Source organism: Vigna umbellata, chromosome 1 (genome assembly GCF_029865625.1).
Source record: "Vigna umbellata cultivar VRB3 chromosome 1, Vumbellata_1.0, whole genome shotgun sequence".
NCBI classification, from domain to species: domain Eukaryota; kingdom Viridiplantae; phylum Streptophyta; class Magnoliopsida; order Fabales; family Fabaceae; genus Vigna; species Vigna umbellata.
The window spans coordinates 89,648,472-89,663,424 of record NC_142165.1 but is presented as its reverse complement, the minus strand read 5'-3'; the positions used below and the strand labels follow the sequence as shown (position 1 = coordinate 89,663,424).

The 14,953-nt window shown below is 31.9% G+C and overlaps 2 protein-coding genes across 3 annotated transcripts; one reads left to right on the top strand and one right to left on the bottom strand.

The window, feature by feature from the left end:
• The first annotated feature begins 1,024 nt into the window (after positions 1-1,024).
• Positions 1,025-3,025, top strand: LOC124826575 (uncharacterized). Its single transcript, XM_047299419.2, has 5 exons — positions 1,025-1,391; positions 1,478-1,737; positions 1,827-1,920; positions 2,042-2,153; positions 2,523-3,025. Exons 1-5 carry the CDS (start codon positions 1,256-1,258, stop codon positions 2,716-2,718), a joined length of 798 nt encoding a protein of 265 aa, XP_047155375.1. The 5' UTR covers positions 1,025-1,255; the 3' UTR covers positions 2,719-3,025.
• A 7,293-nt stretch (positions 3,026-10,318) lies between these two features.
• Positions 10,319-14,672, bottom strand: LOC124826576 (CDPK-related kinase 5-like). 2 transcript variants are annotated; one of them, XM_047299422.2, is made up of 11 exons: positions 13,946-14,671; positions 13,626-13,756; positions 13,488-13,529; positions 13,241-13,349; positions 12,915-12,993; positions 12,531-12,827; positions 12,341-12,453; positions 11,499-11,606; positions 11,357-11,419; positions 11,034-11,201; positions 10,319-10,772 (listed from the first exon to the last, which is right to left on the bottom strand). In XM_047299422.2, exons 1-11 carry the CDS (start codon positions 14,423-14,425, stop codon positions 10,635-10,637), a joined length of 1,728 nt encoding a protein of 575 aa, XP_047155378.1. In that variant the 5' UTR covers positions 14,426-14,671; the 3' UTR covers positions 10,319-10,634. The 2 variants fall into 2 exon arrangements, with proteins under 2 accessions (XP_047155378.1, XP_047155377.1); XM_047299421.2 differs by having other exon boundaries at positions 12,531-12,993; positions 13,946-14,672.
• Positions 14,673-14,953: the final 281 nt, after the last annotated feature.

Below are 14,953 nucleotides of genomic sequence, written 5' to 3'. Positions count from 1 at the left end.
ATAAATATAAATAAAAATGTTATAATAAAAATAATAATTCATGTAATAATTGATAAATGGATTTTAAACCTATTTCAACTTAAAAGTTTATATTGAAGATAAAGTTTATATTCATTTATATATTATAAATTGATTTATCTTTGATGTAAAATTTTCTATACATAATCATGCTAATACATTAATGGATAGTTCAATAGATGATGAATGAAACAATAAACTAAATAAATATCAATTTTACTAAAATGAATTTTTAATCCATGACTATGATAATATATTAAGAACTAAATTTTAAACTAATTCAACACTATAAAATTGGTTTATAAAATAAGGATTATACTTATTTATATATTATAAATTGATTTTATTGAGACTTCTAACATTATAAAAATAAGTCAATATTATTAAAATTTATTATTTTATCTACTATTAAGTTACTATCAAACTAATTATTGATATATAGTATTTCATGCATGAGATTAATATGTTTTGAGAATAATATATTAAAAATTTCATATTAATTAAAAACAAAATCTATTTATGATGTATAAATAAAAAAATGTAAATATTATCTTATAAAATGATTTTATCTTATTAAATTAACTTTAAAATCCATTCAATTACATTATAAAAAAAGAAAGAAATATTTCTCTTTAAAAATATTCTTCCGTACTAGTTACTCGTGACTCGTATCATACATCTTCCTTGTCTTGGTAGCAATCATTTCTTAGTACATGAATAGATTAGAATCAAAATTTGAATAAAAAGAAGTGCATTGTTTCTCTCACTAATAAGAAAAATGAAAAAAATAATATTTCTGGTTCTCTTTAGTCTTTGCATAAAAAAAAGCATAATTTTTTTTGGAAATGAAATGCAGGAACAGATTTTGACATAATATTTGTAGTTGTTTGAAGAGAGATTGAATGGAAGGATGGAGTGAAATTGAAGATGGAATGGGAGGGTTGTGTTGTGTGAGTATTAATGTAGAAAAAAGCAGTAATATTTGTGGTTAGGAATGGGGCAAGTGACGTTGAGAGGAAGTAGTAGTGAAAGAAAGGAGAGTGAGAATGCTGGTTGTAAGGGAGGCAATGATTCAGACACAACCACCACATCTCACACCCTACTACTCATCATCTTCACTCCACTCCACTACTTAAATATCTCACTCATTCATTCCACCAAACCAAACCCTTCCACAATATAATATTCCTTTACACTTCTGTTTCTTAACCCATTCTCATACACTGCACATACAGAGATGCGAAACATGGCCAGCTCCGCTTCTTCACGAGGCATTGCTGCCATCGTCGGTGTCGGTCCCAACCTCGGCCTCTCCATCGCTCGCAAGTTCGCTCACGAGGGCTACACCGTCGCCATCCTCGCTCGTGACCTGGGTCCGTAACCACTTTTATTATTCCTATTATTCTCATATCTTATGCTACCATAGATGCAAATCAACTAAGTAATTTACTATGTACAGGGCGGTTGTCGAGATTCGCCGACGAAATAGCCAGGGAAGAGAAGGCGCAGGTTTTCGCCATTAGAATAGACTGTTCCGATTCCCGAAGCGTGAGAGAGGCATTCGAGGGAGTGCTGTCTCTGGGATTCGTCGAAATTCTCGTTTACAATGCATACCAACCCCTATCTTCTTACCCCACTTCCTTCCAAGACCTTCGCATCGATTCCTTCCACAAATCTCTCGCCGTTTCTTCTGTCGGTGCCTTCCACTGCGCTCAACAGGTACCCACCCTTCTATCGATCCCTCCATCGATTAATCTGGACTCACTGTGCTTTTCTTTCATCACGTTGATTCATGAACTTTATATAAGGTGCTGCCCGGAATGGTTGAAAGAGGAAAGGGAACCCTTCTCTTCACGGGTTGTTCCACTTCTCTCAACGGCATTGCTGGATACTCCGAACTATGTAAATACCAATTATATATCTTTTTTCTTTTTGCACTCTTCTTGTTCTTCTAGAGTAATTAAATTGAGTTGAATTAATTGAATTTGTGAGAACACTGGACCCAATGGGGGAGATGAGACAGGCTGTGGGAAATTCGCTTTGAGAGCACTATCGCAATGTTTGGCCAAGGAATTTCAGCCCCAGGGAGTGCACGTAGCTCATGTTATCATCGACGGCCTCATTGGCCCACCCAGGTTGCTTTCTTTTCTTTACATACACACCTTCATACCTTTCTTTTCTTTTGGCAGCATTGCATACTAATTCTTTCATTTCCTATATATTCATACCAAAATATAAAAAAAAATAGATAATCCTTATACTCTGGAAAGTAGCATATATAGTTTTGCTAGATAGATAGATATATAGTCTGGAAAATGCTTGATAACATGGCATGTAGCAGCTCAACTATGATTGTTTGGTTAAAATCTGATATTTGGAGAGGGTTATACATATAATCCTTTTAATAACTAATGTGTTTACAAATTACACTGCTTAAACTAAGAAACGATGCTAAAGAAAGGAAGTTGAGGTATTGACGGATGAATTTGCATGTTGTGGGGCAGAGGAGGAACATTGACGACGTCATTGCAGAGGGGTAATTCGTCGGGGGAGCAAAGCAGTGGAGTAGTGGGAGGAGGAGGTGAGAGTACAATGGACCCGGACGCACTGGCTCAAACCTTCTGGCACTTGCACGTCCAGGACCGGAACGCATGGACCCAGGAGATGGATCTTCGTTCCCCTTCTGTCAGATTCTTCTAGTCTCTCCTATTAATTTCATGTCCCCCTCAATTATTTCTTTTGCACTCTCCTCTCCTATACTATAGTGTTCAATGTCAATCATTTTTCATATATGATTTTCCAATCACCTGTTGGGGGGGCATCTCGGTGTGTTTGTTTTGCTAGCCAGCTACCTAAATGATGTGTACAGAGATTATAGGTTGTGTCGTTAATTTGGGTGAGTTAAGTAATTACTGTTTTTGTTGTAGAGATTGAGAAAGAAAAAAAACAAGATGAAGAAATGATGTATTATATTAATATATGATGTCAGCATCCCTTTGTGTGCTAATTTGGTTTTGGATTGTTCTCTTTCGTCAGATTATATTTGTCATTTACAAAGTCGTGGTTAATGAGTAATTTGTCCATAGTGGGTCGAGTTGTTTAGGATGGGAGGTATGGGTCCCAGGTGTGGAAAAGTTAAGGGGTGGGATTGGGACATGATTGCATGGATAATAGCAGGAATTCGTGTTCTAATTTTGGACACACAAAAAACTGTGTACGAACGGACTTGCTTGAATCTCTTAAAGTATAAGAATTGAAGGTTCTTCAAGTGGCATTATTTTATTTTGAGGATTTACGATGCTTAATCGGGGAATGCAGAGAATTGTTTGGTTTATGCAAGTGTGTAAGAATGAATAAAAAAAAGTGGGAAAAAGCAAGGTGTTGAATTGATTTTCCAAAAATAATGGAAATGAATTGGTGATGGGTGAAAAAGCGAGTGAAGAATGCATTGACAGCTAGAAGGAATAGGAATAGAAATAGGAACAGTAGTTGATGACGAGAAGCAGGGTTCCACCACATGAAATGGTTGCGTTGCATGATTGGAGATGCTTTTGTATGTTTGCAGAAGCATATGATATGATATGATGATTGGTAAGGTAGCTATGAATCATGTCATATGCCAGGTCCCCAACTCGTATCTGAAAAGTTTAATTACAGCAACGTGTCATGCCACTCTCTCCACAATACCCTCATTAATGCCGCTGTTGACTTCTCAACTTCTTACACTATCGAATAAAATATCCACAACCACAAAACAAAATTAAACCCTAAACTTCCTCTCAAACTATAAATATTACTTCATTAAGGTCTTGTTGCCACATCTTTCGTTCGCAATTCTCTCTGATTAATTACGGGGAGACAATTGTCGGATCATCGCCGCTCTATTATTGAGATGGATGGAGAGGCGTGAATTTAGTGTGATGTTAGTGATTTTGATATCATATTAATTAGAGAATACTGATGGTGATTTAGATATATACATGTTGCACACAAAGTTTTAACTTTATATCCGGATTTTATCTATTTTATATCTTGAAATGACCAGAATTTGAGTGAAGATACAATATAATTAATTATGTCTCACATATTACTGATTATTGATTATGGTTTGTTTTATTTTCAGTATTATAATAATAAATAACTCAATAAATTATTACGGAAATATATCTTGCTTTCGCTAACACATGATCACCTTACAACCATCTTACTTTCTACATACGAAGGGCTTGAGATCATACCCGTCAACCATCAGTGTCCACCAATATCTCTATCCAATCAAGTTTAATGTTCTATACTTTTTATGAAACTTGTTTGGTAGTTTCCTTTTATTAAAATATTGTTGGAATTTTTCTATGAATATCACGTTTGTTATTTTTGGGGTTATTTTTTTTTAAATGACTGCCTTAATCCATCAATTTGCGGTGACTTGAGCTGGACTATTTTTTGTAATTTAATTTGTAATGAGACGAGTCAAACAACATCATTTTAAAAATTAAATAAAGTAAATCGGAATAAACGATCGAACAGATGCATTAACCTATTCTAACAAGTGTGTTACTTGACAATGAACTCGATTGATATAAAAAATATATATTTATAATAATTTAGAGTGAAATATAAATATGAAATTACAAATAATTAAAATAATTTTTATTCATAAAATAGAACAATACCACGGAGAGATTTGATAAACTAAGTATGCCTTATATCTCAAATTTTGAAAATTTTTTAGTAAATAATACTTCAAGCCATACTACTTATTTTAAAAAAATTGTCCTTTTTTTTCCTTAAATCGAACTGGTAACTATAGTTAGATAACTTATTTAAAGTAACCACAAAAGCAACCTCAAGAAAAATCAGTGAAAGAACAAAAAAAAAAGGATCTAAACCAGTTTAGTCGAAAGATATTTTACAACTAATTATTTTACATTTTTCTATTAAAGCTAAAAATTGATCTAAAATATTTGTTATTTTAATTTTATTCTACTTATACACTTATTACAATTATAAAAAAGTTTTATTAAAAATTTAATTTAAATATGATTACATGTTCTGTTTTAGTTTTTATTTGTATTTTAAATGTTAAAATCTATAAATTTATGTTTTAGAGTTCAGTTTTTAACATTATAAAATTACGATATTATATTTTATAATATTATTGTATTATCCTCATAGCTTTATTTATATCGGTGTGATCATGATTAATCTCCAGAAATTAGAATAATTGTCTTGATTGATTTAATGAGTGAATTTAAAAAAATTAGTTATTAATATCTTCAAAGCTACATGTTAAATAATTTGTAAAATATAGGAACATATAATTGTTTATTTGAAATATGAGGAAAAAACTAATTGAAAGATGTAACTTATTTTCAATAAAGATTCTTATATTATTTTTTTTGGTCTTCTTCTCTGAAACAATAAATTTTAAAACATAATGAAACAATTTCTCGTATGATAAAAAGAATGAAAGAAGTTAATTTAAAAAATTTATAAAAATAGGAAAAAGAACAAATACAGTTTATAATTCAGTGTTTTATTACTAGCTTAGTGTGTTTTCGTATAAAACATTGTAACATGTAAAAATAAATAAATTGGAGGAAAATTATTGAATTCGAAAGCAAGAAATAAACTTAGCCTATTCTCACTAAATTAGTTCCAAATTTAAAAAAAGAAAAAAGGTAGGACCTAAAACTAAATTAGTACACAAAATAAACTTAATTTAAAAGAAAAAAAAAACTAAAATAAATAATGTATAAGAAGGAAATATCAGTGTCAACCTTAAATAATTACTATTCATATTGTGAGCATGTTTGCTTGAAATTTCAATTTAAATCAAACAAAGTGCACTTATAGAGCCAATAAGGTATTTTGAAAGAGTTTTCTTCACGAGTTTTTTTATTCGACTTTTGTTTACTATTTTTTTTCGTTCTTTCGATACTCGTCAAGATGAATGAGTATATTTCTATAAAAGATTTATCAACTAGTTCTCAGAGGTAGAGAGTAGTTACAATGCAATTAATGCTGAAAATCAAAATGTGATTAATGTTATTTTTATATGAATATGCTAATAACTATGCACTCTTACTTGAATGAGTCTAAATATGAACTCATTGAGTTGATTATTTTACTTGTGGTGATATGTAATTAGTTTTGGTTAACTTACATGGTTTATTAATATCTTTGATAGGTACAATTAGATATTGGTAGGCGACACAAGATTACAATGGGTAACACTATTCATAACTGAAGACATACGTCTATCAATAAATGACACTTGATCTTTGGTTGGGGGCACTCGATACCTGACACTTGACGCTTGATACTTGACACTTGACATGTAGCATATTGTAGTTAATCTTTTGGCAGACATATGTTAACTTTTTGCAAGCAATCCTCAACTCTCAGTAGGCAGCTACAACCTTAACAAGGTAATCGATATCCAATAATCAGCATGCAACCTCTATTAGTCCGTATTCGTTAGTCAAGGTGCATGATGTGCTAATAATCAATTGTTTTAAAGATCATTGTTGACAAAATCAGATAATCTTCGACCATATATAATATATTAGTCCTCAGTCTTTTCATGTCTTGAAAGCAGGCAAAGTGTTTCAGTAAAAAAAAACACTAATAAATCTTTAGTTGAGTTGTGAAATCATATATACTCGATAATCAATCTACACAATTTTACAACTAATTTTGAAAAAAAAAATTATATTATCTTTAGTCATAATCTTACACGTATATGTTTCCTATACACTATATATTAACTTTGCATCCACACCACATTAGGTAAACAAAAAGAAAATAATGGAGTGAATAATAATTGCTACTAAAATAGTGATTTTTATTACCAACTTTCTTTCCTTTTCCATACTAAACTTGAATAATTGAGTTTCTTTTTAAGAGTAAACGGTTTAAAATAATTTTGAAAAAGTCAAAAAGTTTAAAATAGAATATCAGAACTCTGGCAACGTATACCTACACACAGCATATAGGGTGATAGAGAAATGACAATATATGAGAGTCCCGTGCTACACTCAGAAGATAGGTCTCCAATTAAACCACTTGAGGAGTGGAAAGAATTTTCTTCAATTTTCTTCTTGTAATAATATGTTATCTATAATTCTTAACGTAAAAAGCCCTTTCAAGTGATGGATATTTTAAGAGATGATTATTTAAAAATTAATAAGTTTTCTTTCTTATATAATGTTTATATATATATATATATATATATATATATATATATATATATATATATATATATATATATATATATATAAACCAAACAATGCATTTGAGAGTGTTCTCACAAGTTTTTATTTAAAATAAAAATAAAATAAGAAAATTTATAATAAATAAATAAATATATTATTATTTTTTAGCTATTATAGATAATTTAAAATAAGCTATTAAAACTTATTTCATAAATAGAAATAAAAGAATATATTGTAAGATTTTGATGGTTAAAAATACCTTAAATTAATTCATATTTTTTTGAAAGACTAAAAAAATATTATGTAGGCTGTTTTGTTTTTCTTTTTTCTTTCCAACGACGGCATATCCAGAATTTTCTAGAGGAGATTTATTTCTAACAAAGAAATAATTAAATTTCACATGATATTTATAAGATATTTAATATATTTTATTATAAGTAAAAAATATATATTATATATTGGAAAAAAATAAAAAATATTATCTTTATAATTAAATATTATAATTGAAGGTACTAAATCTAAAACAGAGTTAAAATATTAGGAGAATCATATTATATTTCATACAAAATATAGTAAAAGAATCATAAAAATGGAATGGTTATAGGATCCTTAGGCCCTCTGATTCCCTTCAAAGGCCTTTCTATGGTCAAAAGATACTGTAACAAAATTGTACAAATGTATGCAAAAAGATTTAGTTACTAGTATATGAAATTTCTAGTTGAATACAACCTTGAAAAGAAATTGTAACAGAAAAATGTACTAGAGGGATAAGAACAAAGGAGGAAAAAATAATGATAAAAAGATGTTAATGAAAAGTGTGTATTCAACTAGGACCACCTTTACACTATTTGCAAAAATAAAGAAGAAGAAAGGATGCAATGTGTTTGACTGAGTACAAAGCAATTGGAGAAAGCTTTATGAGTTGGAGCTGAGAATAAAATAAAACCATCAACACACTGAAATAATGCATTGAGGGGACCATTGCAGTAATCCTTTATTGCAGAAGAACAAAACAAGAGGAAGATATTTAACATTCTCATCAGAGTATGGTCTACATCAATTACTTACAATTATGGGAACCAGCTAATATATATGTATATATATATATATACACACACATTAGTATATAGCAAAACCATAATTCTGAAACTGCAAAGCGACCAAAATGTTCAAGTTAAGTATCGTCTTTTGTCAAGTTGATTTTTTGTGAAAGGACTGAAACAAATGGTGTGGTAAAGGGCTTACCACTGTTTTAGGTTTGAAAAGTGAAACTGAGTCCGAATGATCACTGTGAGAGGTAGATCTTGAAGAAACAATTAGTGAACTTTGTATCTTCTTCTAAATTCTTCAATTCAAAGTTGTGTCTGCTTAAATATGACTATTTAATGTTGGGATCTAGGTGTGCATTCATCAACTAAAAACCTTGGTTAACTATTTTTGTCACATTTATTCATTATAATGTCTAAGAGTTTATGATTGATTTTGATTTAAATTAATATAAAGAAGTCCGCATAATCGTATTTTCTTAAGGACCTAGAAGAGTATCCTTCATCTCATGCAATATTATGTGCTTAACTCAAGTATGAAACTTTATTCATAAATTTTGAGAAAATACCATAATATATATATAAATGAATTCACAAATCATATGATTTTTTCCAACTAAATTTTTTATTTTCTATGTATTATTTAATACAAATAGATGAAGAACTCAACTTAGCTTTCTTATAAAAAAAGAAGATAAATCTCAATGATGATGATATATATCAACCTGAGATTTCTTGTGGTCATGAGTCAAAGATCTTAAATATTTCTAAAATAATTGCATCATCTTCTTCTTTTCATTTCAATGAAAAAAATTCTTATATGTTTCTACACTACTTTTTAGATAAGAAAATGTGTGTATATATATATATATTTTAGGAAGATGAGTTATCACAAATAGAATAACAGTGTAACCCTGCCATCAACTGCTTCAATTTAATTGTAATAAAAATACACGTCCTACCAATACAAAATTTCTAACATTATATTCTCACTGTAGCATATAAAATTTGTAACTTCTAATCCAATAATAATAAAATTAGAAAAGAAAATGCTTAATTTTTAGGAAGTGAATTTTGTGCGATGAACCAATATTCGTAACAAGGATGGTTTTATGAATTTCGCATAAAACTTATAATTTTAGGTCTAGATGAATTGCATTTATTAAAAAGGATAAATTTTGTGTAACTTTATGAAATAAATAGAAGAAAACTTACATAATTTACTCACTGATAAAAAACTTTCAACTACATGTTTATGTTAATGATAAAAAATTAAACATGATGTTTAGAGGCATAGGGTTCCATATGGACCATATCCATGCAAAGTACAGTACTGTTTATCCAATCAATTTTAGGTATGGGATAACTTGCTTACTTGTTTCCTTCCAAATGAGTAATGTTTATCACATTCTGAAAGAATCAAATGAGTACCCTATATAATATTTTTTTCTCTCTCATGAAAAATAAATTTGTTTAGAATTATGATTGCTTAGTAGAACAAAATTGGGTAAAATGAGTTCTGACTTAATCGTAATTTTTTTTTGTATTTTATTAAATCCCTAATTTTTATTTTTATTTTCAGAATTCTAGTCATTTAATATTTAATTATATGTTCTCTTAGTTTTTAATACCTTTTATACAATTGTTATTATTGATTTTTTTTTTATTATTATTTTAGACACGTCCTAGCAAGATGGAAGGGTAATAGAATTTTTTTTGGTTTATATTTCTTTTAACACAATCTTCATCTTTTAATTTTTAATTATGTTTGTTTAAGTTTTAGTTTAAAAAATATTTTAAATCTCTCTCAACCTATACTTAGTGATAAGGTGAAGCAGTGCTATTATTTTCTGTTATAATAAAAAGTCACGAGTATTAAAGGTTTTCACTCAATCTCACCATGTCATAAACTAGTAAAAATTTATTAATAGTTAGCATCATTAGATGAAACCTATAGAGTTCTAAAAGCAATTTCGTTCAACTCAAAAGCAATGCAATGAATTCAGTTTGAGCTTGGACATGAATGATACCCCTTGGTTGTGAATCTCAAAACATGTTAGAATATCAAGAGTAAGATGATCTACAACAACCACAAAACATTAAAACCTCCACCTTAAACATAATACAACTTTACAGTGGAAAACATAATTTAATGCCTGTAGAAGCAAGTTTTACTCCGGCTTCAAGTGTAGAGGGGCTCCAGTATAAAACGAGGGACAGAATCCCAGATGATTTATGTTGAGTATAATTCAACAGTGGAAGATATCCTTTACTGTGATGTGTGGACCAGTTTGATTGGTCAGGTTGATTATCATGAGTATAACGTTTTGATCTTTCCATCGCACTAAACATGCTAGTGAGGTTTTGCAAGACTTCGAGATGGACCGTGCAATAACTTAACAAATCCAAGGAAGCTCAACTTTCCATCAGTGTGCCTAATCCAGTCGTGAAGAACAGCATGAACAGGGACAGACGGACCAAGCCCAAGCTCCTGATTATTTAGTCAAAACCACACATCAGAGAAATGAAATGTGTTTCCTAACTTAAAGAAACTGCTTGTCGATAAATTCAAACCCAAACTAGAACGTACCACAATTACTAATAAAAAAAAGTAGCATAGTATGCTAGAAAAAATAACAAACTAAAGTAGGGGGAGACTGTTAGATATCTTCATTTACAAAATAGTTGATACAGTAAGATTATCCATATAAAGAATCCAAATTATTTAACGTTACAGTCAAATCAAACATACCGAAGCCAGTTCCTCAATGACTATAGCTCTGTTTCCATCCTTTTCAAAAAGTTCATAGGCACAGCGTGCATGTTGCTCCCACCGGTCAAGTGCTTCAAGCTGATGAACACTAAGTGCAGCTGCGCAGAACTCATCAAAAGCCATCCTTCTATATTGCAATGCATTAAGCTTCCACACAGAATAATTTGTATCAACAAACCAGTATATTCACAAAATAGCATTTGAATCATATATATATATATATATATATATATATATATATATATATATATATATATATATATATATATATAGGCATTCCAAAGCTAAATCAAACCACTTACTGATGCCAGGAAATCTGGAATGCGTGATTCCTTCATGGCATCTGTTGCATGTTTCATTAAGGCCTGACCAGCTCAAATTATGAGATTTCAAACATCATTCTCTTAATATAGTGTATAAAAAGAGAGCCGGAAAGAAACCAACCGCTTTGATATTTTCCAAGCTAATAGTGTTAGTTTTGTTTGGCTCTAAAAGTGCAAACTGCTCCTTCAAATGCTGCAGCTCTTCGGTAGCCAATGTCTTAGACAAAGCCTGTTCCAATGGCCACCATATATATAGCTAGTAAGTTATTGGGAAGCATACAGGAAGTTTGATCAACAAAAGCAATGGGGAACACCGGAACAGTACCAAAGAAAATAATTAGAGCGAAAAAATACTTAAAAAACTCAAGAAGACACACCTAGCAGGTCTAAAGAGAAAACTCTACATATATAGATTTTGGATAGAGAATCAGATCTTATGGATGTCTAAGTCTTACCTCGACAGTTATAAATAGAAACAATGCATAAGTAGATTTTTTATAGGAACTGCGGTATTATGGAATGTCTGAATCTCAAGTAGCACGGAATGTTGGGTGAAGACTGAGTATTTGTTTCTCTCCTCTCACCAACTGGGGTTTCCTAGCTTTTGAGTGATTATCAAGTGGTATCAGAACCAATTTACTCACTAAGAAAGGTTATCTATAATGACTTTTAACTAACGAGGAAGTTGAGTGAAGTGTTACCAAGTATCGTAGAATGGAAGTCGTTGAGACGTCGATTTGTTGGTGGAGTACTCAAGTTTTTAGTTCTCTTCAAATACTTGGGTGCTTATCAAAATATTTTACTATCTTTAACTTCTAACTTCCAAATAGAACTTCATCAGTTCACCAAATTTGAGTACATGCAGTTGGAATTGCAAAACAAATTCTACTGGTTGATTACTCAGATTATTCTCGCAACAATCAACTCAACCTGATTTTAAAGCAATTTCAGAAATATACATACTCTTAAAGCTGCTTTTCGTAGAGAGGAGGAACGCATGTATGTCTTCATGAGCTTGAACACTAGAATATCCAAAGGCACTTTTACGTCCTTATAATTTTTAATCCATGGATGACCTGCAGTATAAACCTGTAAGGAACATAATAGAGTACAAGAAAAATGAATACCCTGAAGTGATAGATGAGAAACTCACTCAATGCCTGCGCTGCAGTCATTCTTTTCCTTGGATCTTTATTTAGAAGTCTCTTAACAAAATCCTTTGCCTCATCTGATAGAGAAGGCCATGGAGGTTCATCAAAACTTGGAGTAGCTCTCAATACGGCACGGAATATCCCAGATTCAGTCCGTGCCCAAAATGGACGACTGCCACATAGTAAAATATAAGCAATCACACCAACACTCCAGACATCAGCCTCTGTACTGTAAGCTCTATGCAAAACTTCAGGAGCCACATAGTATGCACTACCAACAATGTCATTAAGCCTTTCATCTGTAAGGCGATGAAAAACTATAATTTTAACCCAAACAGTAGTGGACTGAAAAACAGGCAGAATGCATAAAAGGACTCCGAAAATACCTGGTTTGACAAAATCTGACAATCCAAAGTCAATGGCCTTCAGCTCAGAGTTCTCTTCTTTTGATGTGAATAGGAAATTCTGACCCAGAAATAACCCGTCGTTAGAAGTCATGCTCGATAAGATTTGATAAGATAAAGCCAAATAACCAAACTAAACATAAACACGACCATTCCACTAAGTAGGATATCAGATAACATGTCCTTATGTTATCCTCTACCAACCCATTTCCAGCCTTTTCTTTTCACCAACCTTTTCAGGTAGGCCATGAAACTCAATCTTATGATGCACATTAAAAACGTAAAAAGCAATTGCAAATAAACTTCACCTCTGGTTTGAGATCACGATGCACAACACCCTGTAGATGGCAAAACGCAACAACATTTAGTATTTGTATCATGACAGCTTTAGCATCTTCCTCAGTGTATTTTCCTCCTCTGCAAATGGAAACAAACTTCTCAAAGAGGACAATAATCACACATTTTCCTTTTTAATCACTTTCATCCATCCCCTTTTCCCCATCAGTATCCGAACAATTCACATCCAAAGGAACAAACATTTTAATTAACAAATACCTCGACAATATTCTGTCCAAAAGCTCCCCTCCTTCGCACAACCTGAAAACCACAAGAGCAAGAAAAAACAGTTACAACATTCACCACACGAAAAGGAAAGCAGCAAAAGAAAGAAAATAACACATTAATTCAACGTACTCCATTACTATGTAGACATTGTCATTATCCTCATACGCATCGTGGAACTGAATCAGATTTTTATGTCCTGTCAAAGCCCTCAATATCTTCACCTCCCTCCTCACATCCTCAATTGCAATTGCAGTTGTCATCTTAAATAAATTCAAATCAACTCATTATTCACTTCAAATCGTTACATACACCACGTGGACTAATAATACAGCCAAAACAACGTATAAAAATACAAGGACATGAACTAGCTTAATTTGGACTGAGTTAAAGCCAAATCCAGTTTATAACAGATATTTGAGATCAGAAACAGAGAATGATTATGTGGCAACCTTGGCTTTAGGGATGACCTTGACGGCGACGTGTTGGCCTTTGAGTTGGCCCTTAAGGAACTTGGCAGCACAAGTATAACCAAAGTGTCCTCGTCCAACCTCGTCCCCAACCTCAAACTTTTGCTCAAACTGTTTCGAGAATCCGAAGTTCTTGTCAAGAGCAACCACTTCATCTTCCGGGATGCTAGCTTCGTTGGGCTTAACAGACCCATGACGGCGGGCCAGCACGGCCCGAATGTGCTTCGCTGGCGACGGAGGCTTGAAGAACCGCCGGGGAGTAGCCGGCGCCGGAGACTTGCCGGAGAAAAAGTGGTGGGCCGGGCTCGGAGTGTAGAACGGGAAAAGGGGAGATTTTTTTGGAGTAGGAATAGGATTTTTGGGTAATTGTTCGTCGGCATTGGTGTCTGTGAAGTGGGGGTTGGAATTGGGAGAAGAGGAGAGTGTGGGATTTGCATGAGGCTTTGAAGTGCAGAGACCCATTGTGATATGATCCCAAAGTCAAAGGAGTGAACTTGAAGAGTTGAAGCAGATTCGGAAATGAATGGGTTCCGTTTTTGTGGGAATTAAGGTTGGGTTGGGTTGTTTTGGTGACAGAGTTGAAGAATGAAAATGGTTTTGGGGAGAAGAAAGGAAGATGAGTAAGAAAGAGAGAGATCTGAGGAAAGTGATAAGAAATAAAGAACTGGAGTTTCGCCTTTTCTGTTGCACCCAACGGAAACAACCAAATTAAATTTGTATCTTATTGTTATTATGGGAAGTGACGTACTTACATCCATAACTATTCTTCTTAACTTCTTCGGCTACGTTCTGTAATTTTTTTTTTTCAATTGTAAGAAAGTACATGATGTTACATTTTTTCAGTATTAGTTTTTAAGGAATACATGCCTATCATGCGGTCAATCAGGTCACATGTATATTTATTGATATTTTATTAATAAAATATTTAATTTATAAAGCAGAAATGATAACAATAATTTATAATTTTTTATTTTAATAATATTTAATATA